Source organism: Rana temporaria, chromosome 1, assembly GCF_905171775.1.
Source record: "Rana temporaria chromosome 1, aRanTem1.1, whole genome shotgun sequence".
In the NCBI taxonomy this organism is placed as follows: Eukaryota; Metazoa; Chordata; class Amphibia; order Anura; family Ranidae; genus Rana; species Rana temporaria.
The window spans coordinates 77,683,056-77,708,115 of NC_053489.1; the positions used below are offsets into that span (position 1 = coordinate 77,683,056).

Genomic DNA, 25,060 nt, shown 5'->3' on the forward strand with positions numbered 1-25,060 from the left:
GGTTTTATGGACTTAAATATATTATGTTCTTACTTTGTCTGATCATCCTTCTTATTCCTCTTCTTGTCTCCCCAGGGTACAGCTGATCCTCTGAACAGTGCTTTCCATCTCACATACAACATGGTGCTGAACCTCCTGCGAGTGGAAGAAATTAACCCCGAGTACATGTTGGAGAAATCTTTCTACCAGTTCCAGCATTACCGGGCTATTCCGGGAGTAGCTGATAGTAAGTTTTCACAATGACCTGTTTTACAGCAGTTCAGTATGAATCAAAAATGACCAGATAATCCTTTTATTGGAGATTATCTAGTATATGATGATGATGGTGGCCACACGACCTGCAAAGAGGAATGGCTTTGCAGGACTGGCTGTCCTCGGTGGGTAAATCTGTGGGCCATGGTGTGAGTTAAAGTGATTTTAAAGTAGTTTTTCCCCCTCTAAAAATAACAAACATTATACTTGCAACTTTTGTGCAGTGGATTTGCACATAGCCCTCATCCTCCTCTTCTTGGGTCCCTCTATGGCTCTCCTGGCCCCTCCTTCCTGTCTTGTGCCCCCACACAGTTGGGCCCCACCCTTTCTATCCTGATTGGCTAACTGACTTTGACAGCAGCGTGAACCAATGGCACCGCTGCTGTGTCTCGGCCAATCAGGAGGAGAGTCCCGGATGGCCAAGGAACTTGTGGACATCGCTGGAGAGAGATGGGGCTCAGGTAAGTATGAGGGTTTTTTTTTTTTTTTATCTTAATGCATTAAGAACCACTTAAAGCGGGGGTTCACCCAAAAAAAATTTTTTAACATTACATTCAGCCGAGTTGTCAGAATGCCGATCTGCTTTTTTTTTATTTTTATCCCCGTACATACCGTTTTTTCACCGCCGCTTCCGGGTATGTCTTCTGCGAGACTGGGCGTTCCTAATTGATTGACAAGCTTCCGACCGTTGCATACAGCGCGTCAGGAGTTGCCGAAAGAAGCCGGACTGTGAGTCAGCTCTATATACAGCGCCTGCACACCGACGTTCGCCTTCTTTCGGTAACTCGTGACGTCTTACCTAAATGATGAGTCTCCCTCTCCTCCCTCTCCCTCTCTCCCTCCCTCCTTCCAATTGCCTAACCATCACCCATACAAACCTTTGCCACCTCAAACCTTCTCTTCTGTATTCTGCTATTGACCACCTCTGACTAAATCTCATCTCTGTCCTGCCCCAACCAGGCCATTTCTGTCTACAATAAGTAGTAGAGTGAGTCTTGCTTAATTTTCTTTCTGAACTCTGTTCGCTATGCCAGTGTCTTCTGTATTCCCTTTGTGCTCGACTTTAATTTTGCGTCCTAGTAGATGGGTGCAGAAACGGCCTATACACTCTGTACATGAAATACTGTAATGCAAATAAGGAAAGTCTTGTCCAACATTAGAGGAACTAAACTTCACTGGTTTGTTTGTACCTTTATGTAAGCTTATAATAATGCTTACCTATAGGTACTGTAAATATCTCCTAAATGTTTATAGTTTAGGAGATATTTACTGTATACACCGTCATCAGCGATGCATACTAGCTCATTATGCCTTTTTGTCTTGCCGGTGTTCCCCCCCAAGGGGTTGTAAAGGTACAATTTCTTTTTTCCTGAATAGCTTCCTTTACCTTAGTGCAGTCCTCCTTCACTTACCTCATCCTTCGATTTTGCTTTTAAATGTCCTTATTTCTTCTGAGAAATCCTCACTTCCTGTTCTTCTGTCTATAACTCCACACAGTAATGCAAGGCTTTCTCCCAGGATAGTCAGGACACTCTACATTGCAGATAGAGAAAGGAGCTGTGTGTTAGTGGGCGTCCTGACTCTCCTGTAGTCCAAGGGAGGGGGCGAGCACGACAATCCACACCAGGGAGAAAGCCTTGCATTACTGTGTGGAGTTAACCTACAGAAAAACAGGAAGTGAGAATTTCTCAGAAGAAATAAGGGCATTTAAAAGCAAAATCGGATAAGGTAAGTGAAGGACTGCACTAAGGTAAAGGAAGCTATTTAGGAAAAGTTTACTTTTTACAACCCCTTTAACTCTGTCAAATGTAACAAAGTGTTTACTTGCTAAAAAAAATGCACCACAATTTTCCTGTGTAGTATGAACAATGGCATCTAAATCTATGATCATTCTTTTTCATTTACAGAAGTGAAGACATTAGAGCAGCAGTACAATGGTATACAGATCCCCAATGAGGAGAGTGTTGTGACGTACTACAAAATTCGTCAGCAGCTTGCCAAACTTGGCAAGGAGATTGGAGAATACATTCACAAACCCAAGTATTGCCTGCCATTTCTGCAGCCAGGGAGGCTAGTTAAGGTAAAACTGTGTGCAATAACTAAATATAGGTAGATGTGTCGCGGTATGTCATGTGAGAGGAATAAAAACCAAAAACGTGCATGTTTGCCTCGGACAGTTTAAATACTTTTTTTGTCTTTCATCCTCCACTATCATAATCTCCTATTACAAGGGATTGTACATTTGGCCAGTGGTTTTCACTTTCACAGAGATCCGTGCAACTGGGTGGGAGACCCCTATCCCAAAGACAATCGTCCAGTATTCAGGCAAAAACACTAGTTTGGAGAAGTACTACATTTATAGGGAACTGGTTTTTAATTTGGCAATATAGCTACTTTGAAAATGTTTGGTATGTGATTTGAATTGCTGTTCTACCACTCAGCCGATAAAGCCTCATACACACGATCAGACTTCCATCGGACAAATACGTGGAATTTTGTTCCGAAGGGCGTTGGCCGTGAACTTGTTCTGCATACAGAAGGCAGAACTTTTTCAGCCAACATACACAAAACTACGATGTTCTGCTCTTTAGCGCCACCATTTTGGCAACTTCAGCCAACGTCTGATGGCTAGCATTGGTTCTGAGCATGCGTGTTTGTACTCTGGATTTTAGTCTGTTTTGTTGGACTATTTGAGATCATGACCATCCAACATTTGTTGTGGGCAATTCCGACAACAATTGTCCGCCAGAACACGCCCATCGGACAATTGTTGGAATATCCGATCATGTGTACGAGCCTTAATTATCATAAGTCTAATTTACTACAGGATGAAATAAACTAGATGGATAAAAGGTAGTTGTGTCCATACATATAACATGCTCAGTATTCATTGCCTAGAATTTCCAAATCGTTTACTGGGTGAAGGTGAATGCATCAGAATAAAATTAGGTTAGATCTGGGAATTTGTGGTTTTCACATTTAATACGCAGAAAGCTGCAGTGTCATGAGTCAGAGACTGACGCTTCCTCAAGTCGTCTTGTGTTTGCAAGTGTCCAAAAAATGATAATTGCATACTTGGCATGACAGTGATTTTTATATGGGGCTAATGGAATGTAACTGTACAGTGAAATGTGTTAACATCTTTTCTTATGCCAGGCAGCTGTTACCCAGCTTTTTTTCAACTTAATGTTGTCACTCTGTTTTGCTGCCAGAAGAATAACAATTTTATGGCTTTTCCATTAGTCATTTATAAAAGTTTATAGGTTTTCGCTGAGCAGTCCATAATGAATTTGGGTTTTATTGCCTCTCACCCCTAAAATAAAAGCGATCTGATGGTTCTTTGAAGGTTGCTGGTATTGAGCAATTCCAGCAGCCATAAGTGGCGGTGTTGTGTAGTCCAAGAGCCATATGTAATTGTGTGCTGCTCTACAGAAGCTGAGAGGGGCGCTATGTATTAGTCTGGTGCGCTCCAGTAGTCAGGTGTGAAGTTGTAATACTTATGTGTCCCTTTTGGTACTATGCAGTAGCCCCTTTGGATGGTGTTTGTCACTCTTTACCAGCCATGTGCACTATATAACCGTTTTGTGACACCAGCAGTTGTGGGTAATGATGCAGTGTCTTTGGTTATTTGCTAAGATATTTACACCTGAGAACTTTTCACAATTTTCCCTCATGTACCTTGTGATGTCAGGGTTTTGTCAAGTTTTCTTGATTTATTGTCGCTCCGTTCCAACCTAGACCCCTTCTATGTTCTGATTCTTTTTCTCACTGTAGTTCACTCATAAATTGCCCATCTAGTTAGTGTGGAGTATCTGTTTTCAAGCAGAGTTTTTCCAGAAGTTGCTGTGGCTGATTTACTTCACATTTGATGGTGCCAGCATGGTTCCAAGAGTGAGCTGCATGACGCCAATAATCTTTAGTGGTCTATAAGGAGTAGCATTCTGAGTTTCCAGAGAACCAAAAAGGATTCCCCCAAAGCTAAAAGGTTAAAGACCGGTCTTGCCCATGCTCTGTAAAAGCTCAGACTATTGCACCCGTGCCATAAATGTTGTCTTGTGTGAGTGCCAAATCCAGGATCTGCCTCATTGTCTGCTTTGGTATTTTGTCTAATTTCGTTTTTCACTTGGGGCATCTCAATCGACCAAATTCTTTTGTCCTTTTTTGTAAGGGGTCATGATTTAAAACGATAGATCAGTTATGCCTCGTGTCCACTGAGCGGATCGGTTCGGTTCGGTACGCTATTTTGGGTGTTTCCATTATGAAAGCGTGCCATAAAAGCGAACCGTACCGGACCATTCTGGGTCCTACTTCAGATGTGGGGCCATAGAAATGGAACGGTTCCATTAGGGCGGACCTACAAATACATCTCACTGATTGGTGGACGCACTAGGCATTTCTCCTAAATCCTGTATGGTCCCGACGTTCCGATTTGCAGTGGAAACACTCACGAGAATAGACCGGTCCATTCTAAACTGTTCCAAACATACTGACCCGAACCGTTCCGTTCAGTGGAAACAAGGCAATAAGAATAAACAACATTAAAAGACGTTGATTATCCTAATTACACATTTTTTTTTCCCTTTTTTAAAATTCATATTTAAAATATAATGGTCTTGCCATAGCAGCTATTTTACTATCCAATGTTAAAACAACAAGGGCAGAAGATTTAATAGATGAAAAGACGAAAAAATTACAAAGTCCGCTTTAAAGCGGTTGTATGGTTATTTTTTTTACTTTACCTGTAGGTAAAAAAAAATCTCCTAACCTTTACGGTTTAAGAGATATTTCACTCGCAATGAGCCCCTGACTGCAGTGGCGCATGCGCACAGGGGATTTTCAGCTCAAGACCTGGCAGCCGCCGGACTTTGCTGGAAAGAAGTCTCCCACGCACATGCGCGGGAGTGACGACATCGTGGCTCTAGCCACTCAGAGCGCTGGAGCCGCGATATCCGGAAGACATGGCGAGGAAAGATGTCGTCCTCTCCCTCAGCGTGGACCAGGTAAGTTACTGATGCCTCGTTCTAAGGTAAGTATTTCATAATGAGCTAGTTATGCCTTTTGCTTTACAGGGTTAAAAATTTTTTAATTCAGCTGGTTTACTACCGCTTTAAGCATTTCAACCCAATGATGCAGTGAAATAACTTCTCTTGCTAATGTCTTAGATTTACTTTCTTCAAATTTATGGTCATCGCTTTCTTTATAAACTTCACTTGTCATATGTTAAGTGTTTCTTATAGATCCTTTTATCTCCTAGCTGTCAGTTGGAAATCTGTGTAGGCCAGCTGTGTAATGTAGATGGTTCTCATTCACCAGTTACTCAGTATGAATGTTTTTGTCATTTAACTGTTGATGGTGTCCAACAATGCTCTGCACAGCTGCTGCCATAGATTGGTTACACGTCTTAGTGTAGGTGTTGTGAACTACTCCTGTAGCTGGGTGGCTGATGTCCTCACTGATTTATTCACCACATACAAAGCTCTGTAACCCTGAAATAGAATGTGAATGAATCCTCCATGGTTATTCGGTCAGTACAGGATTCAGGAGTTTATTTGTATAGTTTAGTCCACATAGCTCAACAGAAGTCCCAAAAGCATTGAGATTCTCTGCCACGCTGGGTTTCCAATTCTATCACAGGTCTACACAGTTGCTAAACCTACCTTCATTTGTTTCCTTAAAGTGGATGTAAACCCAATTTCATGAAATTTGACATGGGCACTCATATCTGCAGTGTTTACTTATCTCTCTCCACAGCACTAAGTCCAGTGTCTTTCTGCTGTTTTCGTTCCTCTGTTATCGGCATGATGACTTCTGACAAGTTCTCAGACAGTTGATAAAAGCAGCCTGAAATTTGTGTAGAGGGAGGTTGCTATAAATAGATTGGCAGAGAGCTTGTCACGGCACAGCTCTGCAAGTATCTTCGTTCTTCTGCCTATATGGAGTGCGGGTGTGTGCCTTTGCTTCAACCAGCTGTCTCCCGTGTATGACAAAAGTCCACTCCTACTACTAAATGAGGAAGTAAAAATTCTAACGCCATGTCAGGATTCTAAAGTATATTGAAAGGGAAAGACGACAGATATGCATGTAAAAATTATGTAGGGATATTTTGTTTCATTGCTGTGTATCCTCTGAGGCTCTTCACTTCACTGGGTATAGGAGAGGGTTTACATCCACTTTAAAGCTATTAGTAGTTTACTATCGGAGAAAACAAATGAATAACATTTTCCATATAGCTAATGCCAGGTCACTGTGCTGGCAATTTGAATGCATCTTTGATACAACAGCCTATTCTCACAAAAATATTAATCCTCTTTCCAGGTTATGAGTGAAGAGAACGACTTTGGATGGGGAGTAGTGGTAAACTTTACCAGGAAATCAAATGTAAAGGTAGGTTTTTCTTTTTTTTTTTTTTTTTTTTTTTTTTTTTTTTTTTTTTTTTTTTGTTCAACTAGCATTTGTGGTCAATTATGGTGTCGGAGTGTAAACTACTCTTCTTGAAATATATCACAGGACATAGAGTAGTTGATTTTCATCACTGCTTAGGCTATGCTGCCATATTCAGATAGACGCTGGCAAAAAGAAAGGAATACTTTGCTTAGTCATAATCCCAATCACGGGAAGTTCCATGATGTTGATCAGCAGCTTCTGCTCCTTTGACAACCATGTTCCCTGAATCAAGAGGTTCTCCAGAACATTTCTCCAGCCCTACAGGCTGGGGTCAGTTGTCAATACCGTCCACATCAAAGGGAAACTATTTCCTGGTATCCGGCATCTGTATAGATGTACTCCATTCCAGAGCTGATCAAGTCTTAGGAGTCAGATGTATCAGTAGATCCAAGGACTTCTGACAATTGTTACACATTGGAATTTGAGCTTGGTAGCTCTGGAGTTATATAGGGCATAGGAAACCACATCAAATGCAGCTACCATCTTCCCTAGCATCTTCATTCAGATCTGAATCGAGGGATTTTTAACATTCCTAAGGACTTCACTTGGGATTGAAGAGACATGCATTTTTTTGCAAGAGCAGTACCTTCACCTGAGCCGTATCAAAGATTAAGCCTATGTACTTTAAATTTTGAGTCAGAACCTAGGCCAACTTCTGACGCTTCACCACCAAACTGAATTTTATCAGGTCCCAAACTGTCTTCTGGGCATTCAGCATCTGTTTGCTTCCTGAGGAGCAGGTCCTTCATGTCCCCCCCCCCCCAAATGGGGCTACCCCAGGTCCTCAACACTAGAACCGGAGCCAACATTTTTGTAAACACCCTGGGGGGGCCATGGATAAGCTGAATGGTAAATGCTACAAACAGACAGTGCTGCTCCTCCACTGCAAAACACAAAAAGCACTGGTGAGACTAGAGAATCGGGATGTGTAGGTAAGCATCCTTGATATAAAAAGTGAAGAGGACTGTGCCAAAGTGGTACTAATGATTGATGCTATCCAGTTGCTATCAAATTGAGGAACCGCAATCAAGCAAAAAATATAAAGTGACAGCGCTAAGTGAAAATATATAAAAATTAATGTGGTGATCTCAAACCTCTACCAAACAATTATTAGCTATAAATATATTATCCAACACCCCTATATGATAACCAGTAAACAGGTATTTCCCTCTGCAGGGTGCAATGCTCTGTGAAGGTGGCTATTCACACTCCTCCACTCCTGTGTTCCATATGGTTTAATCATCAGCAGGCAGACAGGCTTTACCAGGTGCAATACTCTTGGGATCTGTGTTAGGGCCCGTACACACGGACGGACAGTCCGCTGAAAACGGTCTGCCGGACCGTTTTCAGTGGACATGTCCGCCCGGAGATTTCTGTCTGATGGTTGTACACACCATCAGACAGAAATCCGTGCGTAAACAATACGCGGGGACGCAGCCACGTCCCCGCGTATTGTTTACGCGCGGATTTCTGTCTGATGGTGTGTCTGCCTGCTGATGATTAAACCATATGGAACACAGGAGTGGAGGAGTGTGAATAGCCACCTTCACAGAGCATTGCACCCTGGGGCGGCCCTGGAAGTTCAAAGCTTCCACGCATGCGTCGAATCAGTACGACGCATGCGAGGGATGGCGGTCGGGCGTGTCCGGTGAGTCTGTACAGACGACCGAACACGTCCGATGGACAGGTTTTCAGCGGACAGATTTCTTAGCAGGCTAGGAAATTTTAGTCCGCTGGAAAAAGTCCGTTCGGCCGGGAATCGGGTCCGGTCGGGCCTACACACGACCGGATCTGTCCGCTGAAACTGTCCGTCAGACCAGTTTCAGCGGATAGATCCGGTCCTGTGTACGGGGCCTTAGATGGTTCCCATAGAGCCTCTGCTATTGCCGACCAGTGTCTCCATGAAAGTAAAAATATATGGAAAAGAAGTGCAGCCTGGCATAAAATCCTTTTTAAAAAAAATCCTTCTTTTTATTAAAATCGCATTACTCATGTGCAGGTGTCCACCGATATAGGCATTAATACATATGCGGGCACGGTCCGTATCTGTCAACCCTGCAAGAGGTGTCCACATGAGGGTGGCCGCATAACCCAAGTAGTCATGAATATCAGATATTCAGTGTCCTGCGTTGTACAATGAAACACTGTCTTTGCTGCCAATTTCACTGTTATTACTCATTTACAAAATAATTTCATGTTTATCTGTGAATGTCAATACGTACTTTTTTTTTTTTTTTTATTAAAATTTTTGTAGGAAATTGTCTTATGTGTAATGGTCCATCTATTCCCATGTGACATAAACAAGAAGGTGATGGAATGTGTGAATGTTTTCTTTTTTTTTTTACTTTTGTAATTGGTGCCAAATGTTAACATACCCATTGGCAGGGTGCAGTAGATTAGGTTTAGCATTATAGGCAGTGATCGAATACACTATGTAATGTTTTGTATGAACATGGAAAAACACAATCAATAACAAAGCCGGGCTCCTATTATCTGGATTTTGTAAATTCTGTGTTCCACACAGTTCAGAGGCATGACTTTTTTTTTCTGCACTGGCTTCAGTGTTTGCATTACATAGTACATGGGGCGAAATGCTGTTATATGGGAAAAATTGTGCTGTCTTAGTTGTCTATGTAACCCAACCACTAAAATTTGTATGTCATTTAAAAATGTTAGTCATTTAAAAAAAATCATATTTAATACTTTTTTTAACTCTGATTTTAATTTTTTTCCTGTCGGGAGAAACCGCATTTTACAATAAACCAGTGTGTATGAGGCGTTAAGTGAATACATTAAGCCAGGAAGTGGTTGCAAAGAGTCTGTAAGAGAATAGCAGGATTGACATGCAACAATTGATAAAAATTAAACATTAAAACCGTATAAAAATTAAAAAAAATCCTGATCATTTAGCATAGTCCTTTTCACTTTAGCTCTGCTAGCAGGCCATTTCAGAAAAGCAGTACAGTTCAGGGCCCTTTCACACTGATCAGATTTTAATGCATTTTTGGTGTTAGCGGAACAAAAACAAATGAAAAAAGTATCCCTTTAAAAGCGAAGTAGCTCTTCGCATCGATGCACTGAGGTGCATATTTAAAAGTCCTTCATGTTGAATTTTTGGTGCGTGGTTGAATAATGCACCAGAAACACACCTCCCCATTGAAATGAATGGAAAGAGCCACGGTTGTGTTTTTGGTGCACTTTTTTTTTCACGGGTGCATGATTGGAGTCGGGCAACCAGAAAACGCACCAAAAATACATAGGTGTTTTTACTGTGTTTTCCCAACAAAGCAGCGTGATAAAGCCTTTTGTCTACTGTACATGTGGAAAGGCACTAGCTATAAATTGTAAATATTTCATGAAACCTGATAGAAACAAATGTTCTTAAAAATATGATTTGCTTTGGAGCATAGAAAGAGCCTGTGAATCAATGTTCGTCATGTTATAGAAGTATGCTGGTGGCTTATATCATGACCAAAAATCTTCTGTAAGTAAACTGACAATTGTGGCATATTCAGGTCCCATTGGTGTGCTGGGAGCAGTGTTCACCAAGACTGACAAGTTGCTTGAACACGTTTGCTTTTTTGGAAGATCTCCTGAAGGAGTGGTGAGCAAGCACAGGTTTTCTTAGCAGCTGGCTCTGCCATGCCAGAGAAATAATAGGACCTGTGATCTTTCCTACTGGTTGGCAGATTTGCATTTGCTTGTTACACATCTGGAGGAGAATGGCCTTCGCAAAACTGACCTACCGAATAAATACTGTTCTGCAAATGTTACTAGTATGGCATTTTACAAGTTTTATATATAGCATTACGTTTTTTTTTTCCTCTTCCTCAGCCAAATACTGGAGACTTGGATCCAATCTATGTGGTGGAAGTTTTGCTAAACTGCAGTAAAGAGAGCCTTAAAAATTCTGCGACAGAGGCTGCAAAGCCAGCAATGCCAGATGAAAAGGGAGAGATGCAGGTTTGTGTTTCATAGAATATGGTGTGAGGTTATCCACATTTTACAGAATATACAGTATATTGGGATGTTGCACTTTGTTGTCCCCTGTGTTGTCTTTGAGAGATTTCCACACTACATGTTCATTTTTAGCTTGATAAACATAACCAGCAGAAGCATAGGTCATTGCAACAAAAAAGGGGCTCATTCACACCAGCAACCACCATGTATGCACGGCTGCTGTCGTGCATTGAGAGGAATAGTGCTGGGTCATAGAGTGCTTACCAAGCACCGTCAACACCTGCCTTTGCTTCTTCAATTCATCCAAGCATTGTGGTGTATTGATGGTCTTTTGGTACCACTTCCTGATCTGTCGAGAGCCTTCTGGTATACCAACCAAGGATACCCGAGAGAAAATCCGGGCTTCCCTTCAGTGCATCACAGATCCAGTCAAGTGTTGTAGGACCTCCCTGAGTAAGGGGGGTCGCCGGATTTCTTGTAAGCCTCAATTTCAGCCTTTTGGTGATGGGTGTCACACCATTGGGTTTTTAATCATCATTTAAACACACCTTTCTCTATGGACTTTGCATATGGACTTAGGATTTATCTGAATTTTTGCAGGGAACTGCACTTTTTTTTTTATTTTTTTATTTTTTATTTTTTATACGACACCATTCTACATGCTTGAGACTCATCTTCAGCCTATATTTATTTTCTGTTATGCACAATTGATTGCACTTTATTTGTGTTTTTTTTTTTTTTTTTTATTGCATATTTTTTCATTTACCACATACACTGTAATACACAGATTGCACTTTATTCATTAGGCGCTGCGCTTTTTTATATTGTTTTTGTGCCTGGGTTATAGTGCACAGCTGCTGTTTCTACCGCAGGTATTTTTTTTACAATATAGTGCTGGATCATTGCACTGATTTATATTTGTATTCATTAACAGATTCACATTGCCAAAGGTGTACAGTGACCTTCACTTGTGCAGCTTACTGTACTGGAGTGGACAGGTATAGGTAAGACGGTTTAATGCAAAAGAGACAAAGCATGTCTCTCCTGCTTTAAAAATACTGCCTGTCCACCAATTTTTAATGTCGGGTAAATGTTTTGCATTTAGGTTGTCGTCGTTTTTTTTTTTATATTTTTTTATATAGGAGCCTGTAAAGCAAGTGCCATGCAGGAAACCTAGAGACTGTCAGTGTAAGCTGTTTGCCCGTACATCGTACGGACGGGCAGTTTCACACTTGACAGGAAGAATCGAACTACCAGAGCACTCAACAGCGCCCTGAAAGTTCATTGGGAACTACAAGCTGACAGCCTTTGCTGTTGGTAACTGTAGTTTTCACATTCACAGAACTTTTTAAATGAATGACGTGGCTGGAGGCTCGGGCGGGGAGGTGTGGGGGCCAGTACAACAGTAACACGTTAGTTACATGTTACAGTACACCTTGAATATAGGTGTAACATTTTACGAAAGGTGAACTTATTGCTTGGCAAAAAGTTAAAAGGGTACTAAATTTACAATATTTACAATACCATACATTCACATGCGTTCCTGCCCTCAAGGAGCGTATACGTTTAAAGGTTCCTATTTCACATACACACATAAACAAACATACTAATTCAGATAGGAGCCAAGTAACTTGCCAGCATGTCTTTTGGAGCTTTTTGGGAAACTGGAGTATGCCAGGGAAGCACAGGGAGAACACTCCAACTTTGTTCAGATAGTTTCAAGCCAAGGACCCGAAGTGCTGCAAGTCACATTTGCTAATTATTGAACCACTGTGCTGACACATGGGGGTTAATTTTACAAAAACTGGAGAGTTCAAAATCTGGTTCAGCTGTGCATGGTAGCCAATCGGCTTCTAACTTTGTCAAATTAAACTTTAAAAGGAAAAAAAATGCCACTTGAGGATAACCCGAAGACAGCCATTGGGAGGGCCCTCTTCCAGGCCCGCAAACTCATTCTTATCCATTGGAAAGATGTGGAACCCCCTAGGCTAGGGGAATGGATAGCTCAGATGCAATTCACCCTCTGGGCAGAGAAATATATTTATCAGCATAGGAAGAGACCGGGACGGTTTGAGTCGTTATGGGCCCCTTGGTTAAATACCCCAGGCTTGGCCCCATTAGAGTTGGTACTGGACAGACTGCTCATATAAGAAACTTGCGTCAATGATGCGAGAACAGAACAAATGACACCCCGCGCAGGTGAGAGGATGAGAGGGCCAAGGGATGGGTGCATTGCTTAAACTGGCGTGTGTCGGGGAGTGTGAGGGTCCGATGTTAAAATTTACTCGCACTATTGTGGTATTTCTTGGTTTAGTTTGAGGAGAGTGGGCCATGTTAAATGCTTGGTATTGTTTCTACTTCTTTGTGTGCTGTTACATGAGGATGATGTGAGACAAATTTGTCAAAATGTATGTAACCATGTATTTTTCTTTATCGTACATCACGGGACACAGAGCGGCATATTCATTACTATATGGGTTATATGGAGTACCTTCAGGTGTTGACACTGGCAATCTCAAACAGGAAATGCCCCTCCCTATATAACCCCCTCCCATAGGAGGAGTACCTCAGTTTTTACGCCAGTGTCTTAGGTGTTAGTCATGGTTTAGCTTGCCTCCGCATCCTTGGGATTAGGTGAGCTACCGGTTCTGTCCAAAAAAGCCTCAGCGCTAAAGTGGTCAGTAACCGGACCCCAAACCCTTGGGGTATAGCCCATAATGCTTTTCTTTTTAGAGAGCTGGACCCTGGGCCCAGAACTTAGAAACCTTTGGGTGCCTAATGTTTTCTGTTGCCAGGGTGCTATATGGGCCCAGGACAGTGGATCCTTCATAGGAACCCAGGGCCTGAAGGTCTAGACATCCCCACGGAGATGGGGGAAGATTGGGCCTCTTGCTTGGCAAAGTCCTGCGGCATGGAGCAGGTAAGTGAGGGGAAAACTTGCGGAACTTGGTTCTTAGCAGGTTTTTTTCTGGGGGGTCACAGGGGACATGCCTAAAGTTATGCACTGCATCTGGCAAACTAGTCACATATCATAAAGATAGGATGGCTCTATATGTATTATTCCCCATAAGATGTGACCTCCCTTGTAGTGTTGGAAAAGCATTGAGTGGGGCCTGTGTGATATAAAAATATATGTGTGTGTCAGAGAGCTGTGCTTACCTGCAAGCCTCCAGGCGATGCTCCATTCAGTCTTCCTCCTCAGAGCCTGCAAAGCAGGCAAAACGCTGACCTCCTCATGGTTCCAGGCTGCAGGCTGCAGTTTGCTGGAACAGAGAGGTCCCCTCCCCCCAACCCCCCCCCCCAACCCCCCCCCCCCCTGTCGGGAGGGGCATTTCCTGTTTGAGATTGCTGGGGGGGAAGGGCGGGTCAGTGGCTTAAGGAAGGGGCGGCCCTTCCTTGTTTGTTCCATTCAATACTTTGGAACGGGGGAGGAAAGACCAGAACGGCAGCACGGGGCGCCGAGGACTCACAGTGGCCAGAAAGGATATTGCAGTCTTCAGAAGACTGTTTTTCAAGCCTAGAAATAGGCTGTTTTCTTTTCCATCTCATAGTTTTTCTTTGCAATACTACTCAGGGGGACAGAATGTTTTTTTCTTTCCTGGATTTGAAACAAAAACGAAAAAAAAAAAAAAAAAGTCATCTAGGGGAGAGGAAGCATTTTTTATCCCCCAAACAGGTGTTTGGGCAATTAACTTTTATAGTTCCAAATACCAATAGGTAGCAGGTGTACCTTGGTATTGTACCATAGGCATCCGGAGAGTCTAAGGTCTCGGACAAAGTTATGCCGCTGCTTTCCCCACAGGGAGCCTTGGGGCCATCGGGATCTGGGGCTGGAGCTGGCGCGGGTCAGTCCAACCCTAAGATGGTCACGGATGAGGTATTACTCACCTCTTTAAGAGAGATGGAGAAAAGAATGGGAAAAATGATAGCCACAGCTATGCGGGGCAGTAAACGGATTAGATCTCCGTCGCCCGAGCGCAGACCCTCAGAAGAGGAGGTCCTTTCCTCAGGGGAATTGGACGACCTCTTGGACAAGGACCAAGTAGGTTCAGGGATCGAAGATCCGGATACAGAGGAGTCTGGAGCAGTCTCCCAAGGGGAGAGCTGGTGGACTCAAGCCTTAACGGACTTGGTCCATAAATGCATTCAACTTGCCAGTACCAGATCTCCAGGTATCTACGGTTTCAGCTTTGGGCTCACTGAGGGCGCCTCAAAGCAATGCAGTATTTCCGATCCACCCTCTACTAGAGGGAGTTTTGTTCCAAGATTGGAACAAGCCAGAAAAATCTTCTTACCACCTAAAAGATTCTCTGCCCTATATCCTATGGAAGATAAATTTTCCAAGAAATGGGCTACTCCTGCAGTGGACGCAGCCATCTCATGTATTAACAAATCATTAACATGCCCTGTAGAAAACATACAGGTATTCAAGGATCCAGTTGATAAACGCTTGGAAGCACTACTTAAGAACTCCTTCACTACGGCAGGGGCAGTAGTACAACCAGCCGTGGCTGCGATTGGGGTTGCTCAAGCATTATCGGATCAGGTTAAGCAGATGCTTAAACTTATTCCTGCCCAGCAGGCAGAAGAATTTTCGGATGTCCCTAAGGCCATATGTTTTACAGTAGACGCAATTAAGGATTCTATCCAGCAAGCGTCACGTTTATCGTTATCCCTTATCCATATGAGAAGACTTATGGTTAAAAAGCTGGGAGGCCGAGCCCCCATGCAAGAAGCTCCTGGTAGGGTTCCCCTTCCATGGAGGACGACTCTTCGGAGAAGACCTAGATAAATACATTCAAACCATTTCAAATGGCAAAAGTACTCTCTTGCCAACTAAGAGGAAGTTTCAGGGGCCTGCGTTTAAACGACAGTACTCCCCTGGGCAGGGGCCCTCTAATGCCAAACAGTATCGACGGCCTCCTGCGAAAGCAAACTTCGGCTTCAACAGCAAATCACAAGGACAGGCTGCTAAAGGCAGAAAGCAGTGGGTTCGCAAACCAGCAAACCCAGCCCCCAAGCCGACCTTATGAAGGGGCGCCCCCACCCACGAAGGTGGGGGGAAGGCTGCGACTCTTTTCAGAGGTTTGGGAAGCCAGCATTCCCGACGAGTGGGTACGGTCTTCCGTGGCCACGGGCTACAAATTAGATTTCCTAAGGTTTCCTCCTCTTCATTTCCAGGAGTCGAGGATTCCAAACGATCCGGAGAAAGGAGCCGCATTAATGTCGGCATTAAATCATCTACTTTCCCAGGAAGTAATAGTAGAGGTACCAGTCCTGTAACAGGGGCTAGGTTTCTACTCCAACCTATTCATCATCCCGAAGTCCAATGGAGATGTCAGGCCAATTTTGGACCTAAAGATGGTAAATACATACCTAGAGATCCGCTCATTTCGGATGGAAACCGTGCGGTCAGCAGCTACCACACTCCAAAAGGACGACTTCATGGCGTCCATAGACATAAAGGATGCCTACCTTCATCTTCCAATTTATCAGCCACATCAAAGATATCTACGCTTCATGGTGGCTTCGCGTCACTTCCAATTCGTGGCGCTTCCCTTCGGGTTGGCTACGGCCCCCCGGGTGTTCACGAAGGTCCTAGCTCCAATCCTAGCCAAACTAAGGATTCAAGGGGTCACGATCCTAGCATACCTGGACGACCTCCTAGTCATAGGTCACTCGTCTCCCAGCTTGGAGCGAGCAGTGGCCCTCACGGTCCAATACCTCGAGAAGTTCGGCTGGGTCCTAAATCGAGAAAAGTCAGCTTTCCTGCCCACAAGGCAGTTGGAATATCTCGGCATGAGATTAGACACAGAACAACAAAGAGTGTTTCTACCTCTGAGGAAGGTCAAAGCCATCAAGGAATTAATCCTACTGGTTCTAAGCAAGAAGGAACCGACTATTCGCCTATGTATGAGATTACTAGGCAAGATGGTGGCCACATTCGAGGCGGTACCATACGCCCAGAGCCACACTCGCATCCTGCAGGCAGCCATCCTGTCAGCATGGAGCAGAAGGCCGCAGGCCTTGGATATCCCGTTGCCGCTCTCATCAAGAGTCCGACAAAGTCTGTGCTGGTGGTTAGACCCTCAGAATCTACTGAAGGGGAAGTCTTTCAGCCCAGTGGCTTGGAAGATAGTGACCACAGACGCCAGCCTGACGGGCTGGGGAGCAATTTTGGATGGTTGCACTCGCCAAGGTACTTGGGCAACGCCAGAGAAGCAGTTGCCCATCAACATCTTGGAGCTCAGAGCTGCTCGACTAGCCCTCAGGGCTTGGACGTCAAAATTGCAGGGGTTCCCGGTGAGAATTCAATCAGACAATGCCACGGCCGTGGCATACATAAATCACCAAGGGGGAACCAGGAGTCAAGCCGCTCAGAGAGAGGTGAGCTTGATTCTCCTATGGGCAGAGGCTCATGTGCCCTGCATATCGGCAATATTCATTCCAGGAGTGGACAACTTTCAGGCGGACTTCTTAAGCCGCCAGACTCTTTTGCCGGGGGAATGGTCTCTGCATCCACAAATCTTTCAAGCACTCTGCCAAAGATGGGGAGTGCCGGACGTGGATATCATGGCATCGAGACTCAACAAGAAGCTAGACAGGTTCATGTCCCGCTCAAAGGATCCGATGGCCTGCGGAACCGATGCGTTGGTTTGCCCTTGGCATCAGTTCAAACTTCTTTATGCGTTTCCCCCGCTCCAGTTACTACCCCGCCTGCGGCGCAGGATCCGGGTGGAGCACATACCAGTCATCCTGGTAGCTCCAGCATGGCCCAGAAGGGCATGGTACTCACTAATCTTAAAGATGGTAGTGGGAGACCCTTGGACTCTTCCTCTACGGCCAGACCTGCTATCGCAAGGTCCGATCCTCCACCCTGCCTTACGGCATCTAAATTTGACGGCCTGGAAACTGAATCCCTGATTCTCAGGGGTAGAGGTCTGTCTCAGAAAGTAATCTCTACCCTAATCAGAGCCAGGAAACCGGTCTCTAGGGTGATTTATTACAGGGTCTGGAAGGCCTATGTAGGCTGGTGTGAGTCCAAGCGATGGCTTTCTCGCAAATTTACCATCGATAGAGTATTAAGTTTTCTCCAGCTAAGAGTGGATAAAGGATTGGCATTAAGCATAATCAAAGGACAGATTTCTGCTCTGTCAGTGTGGTTTCAGCGGCCGCTGGCCACCCACTCGCTGGTTAAGACCTTCCTTCAAGGGGTCTTGCGTATTAAACCTCCAGTTAAATCCCCGCTTTGCCCGTGGGATTTAAACCTTGTTCTGTCAAGTTTACAGAAACAACCGTTTGAGCCGTATGGCTGAAATTCCTTTGGTTTTACTGACAAAAAAGTTAGTATTTTTGGTCGCCATAGTTTCCGCAAGAAGAGCATCGGAACTGGCGGCCTTATCCTGTAAGGAACCATATCTTATTTTTCATAAGGACAGGGTCGTTCTCCGCCCTCATCCTTCCTTCCTACCGAAGGTTGTATCCAGTTTTCATTTGAACCAGGATTTGGTATTACCATCCTTCTTCCCTAAACCTACTTCCAGAAAGGAAGGGTTGCTGCATACCTTGGATATCGTCAGGGCCATGAAGGCCTATCTTAAAGCTACAAAGAAGATCCGGAAAACAGATGTGCTGTTCGTATTACCGGATGGGCCCAAGAAGGGGCAGGCAGCTGCAAAGTCCACCATTTCTAGGTGGATTAAGCAATTAATCACTCAGGCCTACGGCTTGAAAGGGTTGCCTCCTCCAGTATCATTAAAGGCTCATTCTACTAGGGCCATGGGCGCCTCCTGGGCAGCACACCACCAGATCTCTATGGCTCAAGTTTGCAAGGCGGCAACCTGGTCTTCTGTCCACACGTTTACAAAGTTCTACCAGTTGGACGTAAGAAGGAATTCTGATACAGCCTTTGGGCAGGCAGTGCTGCAGGCTGCAGTTTGAGACCCTCGGAATCCATAATACCATAATGTTCAATAAACATCCTTTTTCGAGGGAAAAAAAAAAAAAAATTGAAGCTGATTTCTGTGCAGAGCTGCACCAGATTTTCCACACTCCAGTTTTAGTAAATCAACCCATGGTACCACTTGCCTTTTTTGGCTGAGCGCACACATCACAATTAAATTGCACAACCACCTTTTTAGTTCTACCAAAAAAAAAATTTGTAGTGCAAGGGCCTGGCTCATTAGCTGTCAATTTAAAGACTTAAAGGTTTTACCCCGTTTATGACCAGGCCATTTTTTGCGATTTGGCACTGTTACTTTAACTGACAATTGTGAGGTCATGCGATGCTCTACCCAAATAAAATTAGTAATTTTTTCCCACAAATAGAGCTTTCTTTTTGGTGGTATTTGATTGCCTCTATTGGTTTTATGTTTTGCGCTATAAACAAAAAAAAAAAAAAAAAAAACATGCAATAAATAAAGTTGAAAATCGAATTTCTTCATCAATTTAGGCCAATTTGTATTCTGCTTCATATTTTTGGTAAACAAAATCCCAGTAAGTGTACATTGATTGGTTTGCGCAAAAGTTATAGCTTCCAAAAACTATAGGATATTTTATAGAATTTTTTTTTTTTTTTTTTTTCACTATTGTTGGTGGCGATCGGCGACTTATAATGGGATTGTGATAATGCAGCGGACAAATCGAAAACCTGACACTTTTTGATAGCCAGTGACACCAATACAGTAATCATTGCTACAAATATGCACTTTCACTGTACTAATGACACTGGCAAGGGCGATCAAGGGGTTAATTGTGTGGCCAACATGTTTTACTGAGCAATGTGCTGCTTTACAGAAAGGGAAAAAAAAACGGTACATTGCTGCTGTCAGAAGAGAACCCTGTGTTTGTTAACCTATACAGGGCTCTTCCGCAATCTCCAGAGCTGATCATTGGGTGCTGGAAACTAATCGGTGGTCGGCACCCGCTGATTGGTTCATGCTACAGCCGCAGTGGGTCGGTTGCGCACCCTAGCCCGGCGCATGGATCACGATTGTGTACGTGATCCCGAGCAGGAGAGCCGTATATGTACTTTATATAGTTGGCAAGCGATTAATGTATCATTTAGGTAGGCCCTGGCATGATTTAGTTTTGGAAATCTGAAAGATTTTAGAGGTTGTTCACATTGTAAAGCGTTTGCCCAGCTTAAGACCTTTTTCTGTTATATAAACATTTGAGTATGCAAGCTTTGCTTTTCCTTTCACTCTCTAGGTCCTTATAAAAAGGCTAAACAAGTTTGCAAAGCCATACTTTCCGTGACTACATGCCCCAGTGTGCATTAAACATTCCTGCAGGAGGACTGCTTTTCCGTCTGATATAATACATGTATCCATATCCTCTTAAGTACATAGACGTTCTGCTCCTGGGCTTTGTATGGTTTATATTGTGCGCAGCATAAGTTGGTTTTATGGTCGACGCTGTAAAATAAGAGAACATAAACATGCCACGATTCAAGTTTTTCAACCCTTGAAGTTTGGCAGCAGATTAAACTGCACATTTGGATACCACATGCCGATATCAATTAATAAGCTCTGGCGGGACAAAGCTGGAGGCACTCCAACATATTCTGCTCCCCCTGTGCTTCCTCATACACGCTGTGTTCTGTACACACACATTCTTATATCCACATAACCCAAGTCTCACTGGTGACCATCACGCAGATTTTAAAAGTTGACGAACCCGTTACTTAGTCTTTAAGTCTTTAAATGCACACATGTGCTGATCTAGGCTTGTTGACCTGGCACACGTTTATGATAACAAACCACAAGTGTGAAAGTGACCTCCACGTGGTAATCGCCGTTCCCAGCTTTTGTAGGATGACGGGGGTGGACTATGGATTTTCCGCCTGCCACATGGCTTTATGGTGTCTGATTCGTTTATACTTTACAGAATCCAGACACTTTTCGTTTCTCTTGACCTTTTATTTAGACAGATTTAAAAAAATAATAATCTGTGGTTGAAGCATAAATAACGGCCTGTCGGAAAAGGAATTAACCGGATCTTGGATCTGAGCTTTGGTTGTACAAAGTCAGATCACTGTTATGCTTTTCTTTTTTTTTTTTTTTTTTAGGAAAAACAAACATTTCTCTTCCGTTCATAGACGGACACAGCCTTCTTTGACATTCGGGTTATGCTTCTTCCTACCAGGAGAAAACTCTCCTGGTAGGAAGAAGCATAACCCTAATGTCAATGAAGGCTGTGTCCGTCTATGAACTCAGAGAAATTGATTTTACGGTGAGTACAAAAATCCTATTTTTTTTTGTGACTTCACTAAGCCAGTTCACACTACCGCGACCTGGGGGGCGACTTGTGTGGCCCTAAGTCGCACGACATGACAAATTACATGGAAGTGAATGAGAGCCGTCTTAATACACACTACTGAAGTCGCTCTGACTTCAGAAAAGGTTCTTGTACTACTTCTAGGCGACTTGTACCCATTGATTTCAATGGAAGTCGGATCCCCTGTCTTAACTGAAGCAACTTTCCAGGAAGTGAAAATAGTTTTCTAAGGCAAACCCCTCCCTCCCACAGAGCAGATTATGTGATTGGCCACTGGCAAAGTCGCCTGTCCTGGAGGTGACTTGAAGTCGCGTTGTTGGTCGCTCCAAGTAGCGCTGAAGTCGCGCTCAAGTCGTCTCCAAATTGCCTTGTAAAGTCGTGATGGAAGTCATGTTGCCCCTGTGTGAATCGGCACTTAACATTTGTATGTGAAATAGAATGTAACATTTATATTTAAATATCCATTTATATGAATGTGCATTTCTGTATGGTGCTGTCAGACATTCTGCAAAAGATGTACTGTGAAAGTAGCTGCTCTCTTGGGGAAATGCAATATTGAATGTATTTGGTAAGCAGCATATGTTAATGCATTATGCAGCATTTGAATTGGGCTAGAATTCTTTTATATATGTTTTTAATTGACGGGTACTGTTAACGCCAGTACTGGTACAATATGGTCAGGCTAATGGAAAAACATGGGATGAGAGAATACCATTAAAACGTACAAATCTCACTGAACCAGCTGAAATGAAATTGTTGTAGCTAGCAAAATACTATGCTGTACGGTCACCGCACTAAATTTGCTGGGAAAGGTACAGTAAAGTGTTTTAACCACTTGCTTACTGGGCACATATACCCCCCTCCTGCCGAGGTGAAATTTCAGCTTCCGGCACTGCGTAGCTTTAACTGACAATTGCGTGGTCGTGCGACGTGGCCCCCAAACAAAATTTACGTCCTTTATTCCCCACAAGTAGAGCTTTCTTTTGGTATTTGATCACCTCTGCGGTTTTCATTTTTTGCGCTATAAACAAAAAAGAACGACAATTTTGAAAAAAATACAATATTTTTTACTTGTTGCTATAATAAATATCCCAAATTTTTTTTTTTTTTAAACTTTTTTTTCAGTCTAGGCCGATACGTATTCTTCTACATATTTTTGGTAAAAAAAAAAAAATCGCAATAAGCGACTGGTTTGCGAAAAATTATAGCGCCTACAAAATAGGGGAAAGAATTATTATTTATTATTATTATTATTATTATTATTATTATTTATTTTATTTATTTTTTCTACTAGTAATGGCGGCGATCTGCGATTTTTTTTTTTTTTTTTTTTTTTTTTTTTTTTTTTTTTTTTGGGACGGCGACATTAGGCCCCGAAGGCTTTCACACTGAAGCGATGCGGTAGCAGGAACGCTCCAAAAGTCCTGCTAGCCGCATCTTTGGAGCGGTGTGAAAGCAGCCTAATGGCGGTACATCGGACACTTTTGACACATTTTTGGCACCATTTACATTTATACTGCGATCAGTGCTATAAATATGCACTAATTACTGTATAAATGACTGGCATTGAAGGGGTTAACACTAAGGGGTGAGGAAGGGGTTAAATGTGTACCCTGCATAGTGTTCTAACTGTGTGTGGAGGGGGGTGACTGGGGGAGGTGACCAATCTGTGTCCCTATGTACAAGAGACACAGATCGGTCTCCTCTCTCCCTGACAGGACGCGGCCTGTGAGCCGGCAATGAGAGATGATCTCATATGTTTACATATGAGATCACCTCTCATTGGCCGCACAGATTGCCTACCGAACGGCCACTCCGATTGGCCGTTCACGGCGATCTGTGATTGGCTGTGTCCAAGGGACACGGCCAGCACAGAGTTTCCCCGCTGCACGCTCGGGAGCGCGCACGGGGAACGAGTAAAGGGGCGGACGTCAATTGACGTCTAGTTGATTTTTCAGGTCCGCGCTGTAGCCGTCATTCGGCTATAGCGCGGGCCTCAAGTTGTTAAATGTCTACTTGCAGTATTTGTTTCCATACAGTAAATGTTTTTTTATTCACTTTCAATGTGCCGTTGAACTAGCTAGACGGCTAAACAGTAGGTAAATATGAAGACAGCAAGATATACATGTAAAACGTTTATATATTTAGATTTGATTCATCCCTGTGCATCATCTGAAGCTGTTCACTGGGTATATGTGGGGGGTTTACATCCATTTTAAGCAAAAAGTTTCTTCTCCATCACTGTTGTAATTTTCTCTGCCCCTCTTTGTGCTTCCTCAGGTGCTATTGCCTATGCAAAGCCCTCCTCATCTCCACCCTCTCCACCATAAAAGTAAACCTGGGCATTCAGCCAAGTCTAGCATTAATGGTTATACAGAGTGAGTGAATAACTTGTATAGCGCTACAAATGCAAACTAAATCGCCTCAAGGCGCTTTGCATCGAGTGATGTCCTAATCCACAGCACAGGTAGCTGTGGTAGTAAACCCTTTGAATGGGGAAGGTTCAGGGCCCACTATTGACCAACTATATCAGTGTGGAGCAAGGGCAGTGAGGCACATGTTCCCAATGCCTTCTACTGAAAATGTTTGCATTGCTGTTTGTAGAAGAAAGGCAAGTGCCTGGGGGTGGGGCTGTCGGTGCCTGGGGGTGGGGCTGTCGGTGCCTGGGGGTGGGGCTGTCGGTGCCTGGGGGGGGGGGCTGTCGGTGCCTGGGGGTGGGGCTGTCGGTGCCTGGGGGTGGGGCTGTCGGTGCCTGGGGCTGTCGGTGCCTGGGGCTGTCGGTGCCTGGGGCTGTCGGTGCCTGGGGCTGTCGGTGCCTGGGGGTGGGGCTGTCGGTGCCTGGGGGTGGGGCTGTCGGTGCCTGTGGGTGGGGCTGTCGGTGCCTGGGGGTGGGGCTGTCGGTGCCTGGGGGTGGGGCTGTCGGTGCCTGGGGGTGGGGCTGTCGGTGCCTGGGGGTGGGGCTGTCGGTGCCTGGGGGTGGGGCTGTCGGCCAGTTCACATACAAGGTTTGGTCAAAATGACACAATCCTTGAAATGCTAAAATTGCGATAGAGGTAGGATGTGTTCATTTGGGAAAAGGATTATAATTTCTATTTAGTGGCTTGGGGGAGTTTTTTTTAAATCTGCAAGCAAATGATCCCTTAATGTTTTTGAAATCTGTCTTGAATATGCTGTATATGTATAGATTAATTGCTACAGAGACCGCATTTTCACAAATGGTCTTCTGGGAAACATCTCAATTATCATAGGGCTGTGATTTGTCTTGATGTCCACTGTTTGACTTTCTATATTTCTGTATACTTATTCTTTGTAAAAATAGTTGATCCATGTAGGATTGCTTTTAGCTGTTTATAAACACAGTACAAGTATTTGTCTGATATACATGGGTTCTTCCAGTCATATGTCAGAGCCAAGACTTGATCCTTTGCAGATTTACCATTTGTTCAGCTGGGCAAATCATGTGTGAATTGGATGTTACTATTTAATTTGTCAGAGTTTGGATATGTACGTAACGGTTTTTATTAGGAGTACATTTTTATTACGGTTCTATTAGATGCACAAAAAGTACACTGGGGCAGGAGACAGGCTCCCCCATTGAAAGATTACAGTGCAACTCCTGAGGTAAGCTTGTTATAAGGCAAAAAAAACTAGTCGGTTAACCAATAGTTGTAATGGGGGTTAAGCCCACGATAAACGTTTCAATTCCTGCTGAACCAGGGACCCAACTTTGATCCCCTAATAATTAGGGGGAACTTCCCTAATAAGGGGTCCCTGCGCCCCCTCCACCCAAAGCATCTTGCCCTCATGTTGATGAGGACAAGGGCCCCTTCTCGACAACCCCGGTCGTTGTTTGTCAGGGTCTGCGGGTGGGGAGCTTGTCGGAATCTGGGAGCCCCCTTTAATAGAGGGCCCCAGATCCCTGGCCCCCCACCCTATGTGAGTAATGGGGTACAGTGTACCCCTACCCATTCACCAGAAAAAAAGTGTCAACAATAAAACACTACACAGGTTTTTTAAGTAATTTATTAGGCAGCTCCGGGAGTCGCTTCCGCCTTCTCCCATCTCCGGCCTCTTCTCTCTCTGGTTCTTCTCCCGCTGTCCGGTGTCTTCTGCTGGGTCTCCTCCG

General features: G+C 43.9%; 1 protein-coding gene across 1 annotated transcript in view; it reads left to right on the forward strand.

Moving 5' to 3' along the window:
* The window catches only part of MTREX (Mtr4 exosome RNA helicase), a 116,883-nt gene that overhangs the window by 52,603 nt on the left and 39,220 nt on the right, over window positions 1-25,060 (forward strand). The window contains exons 16-19 of the mRNA XM_040339450.1: window positions 76-226; window positions 2,160-2,332; window positions 6,568-6,636; window positions 10,531-10,659. Coding sequence (XP_040195384.1) covers window positions 76-226; window positions 2,160-2,332; window positions 6,568-6,636; window positions 10,531-10,659 — 522 coding nt within the window. The remainder of the gene's footprint in view (window positions 1-75; window positions 227-2,159; window positions 2,333-6,567; window positions 6,637-10,530; window positions 10,660-25,060) is intronic.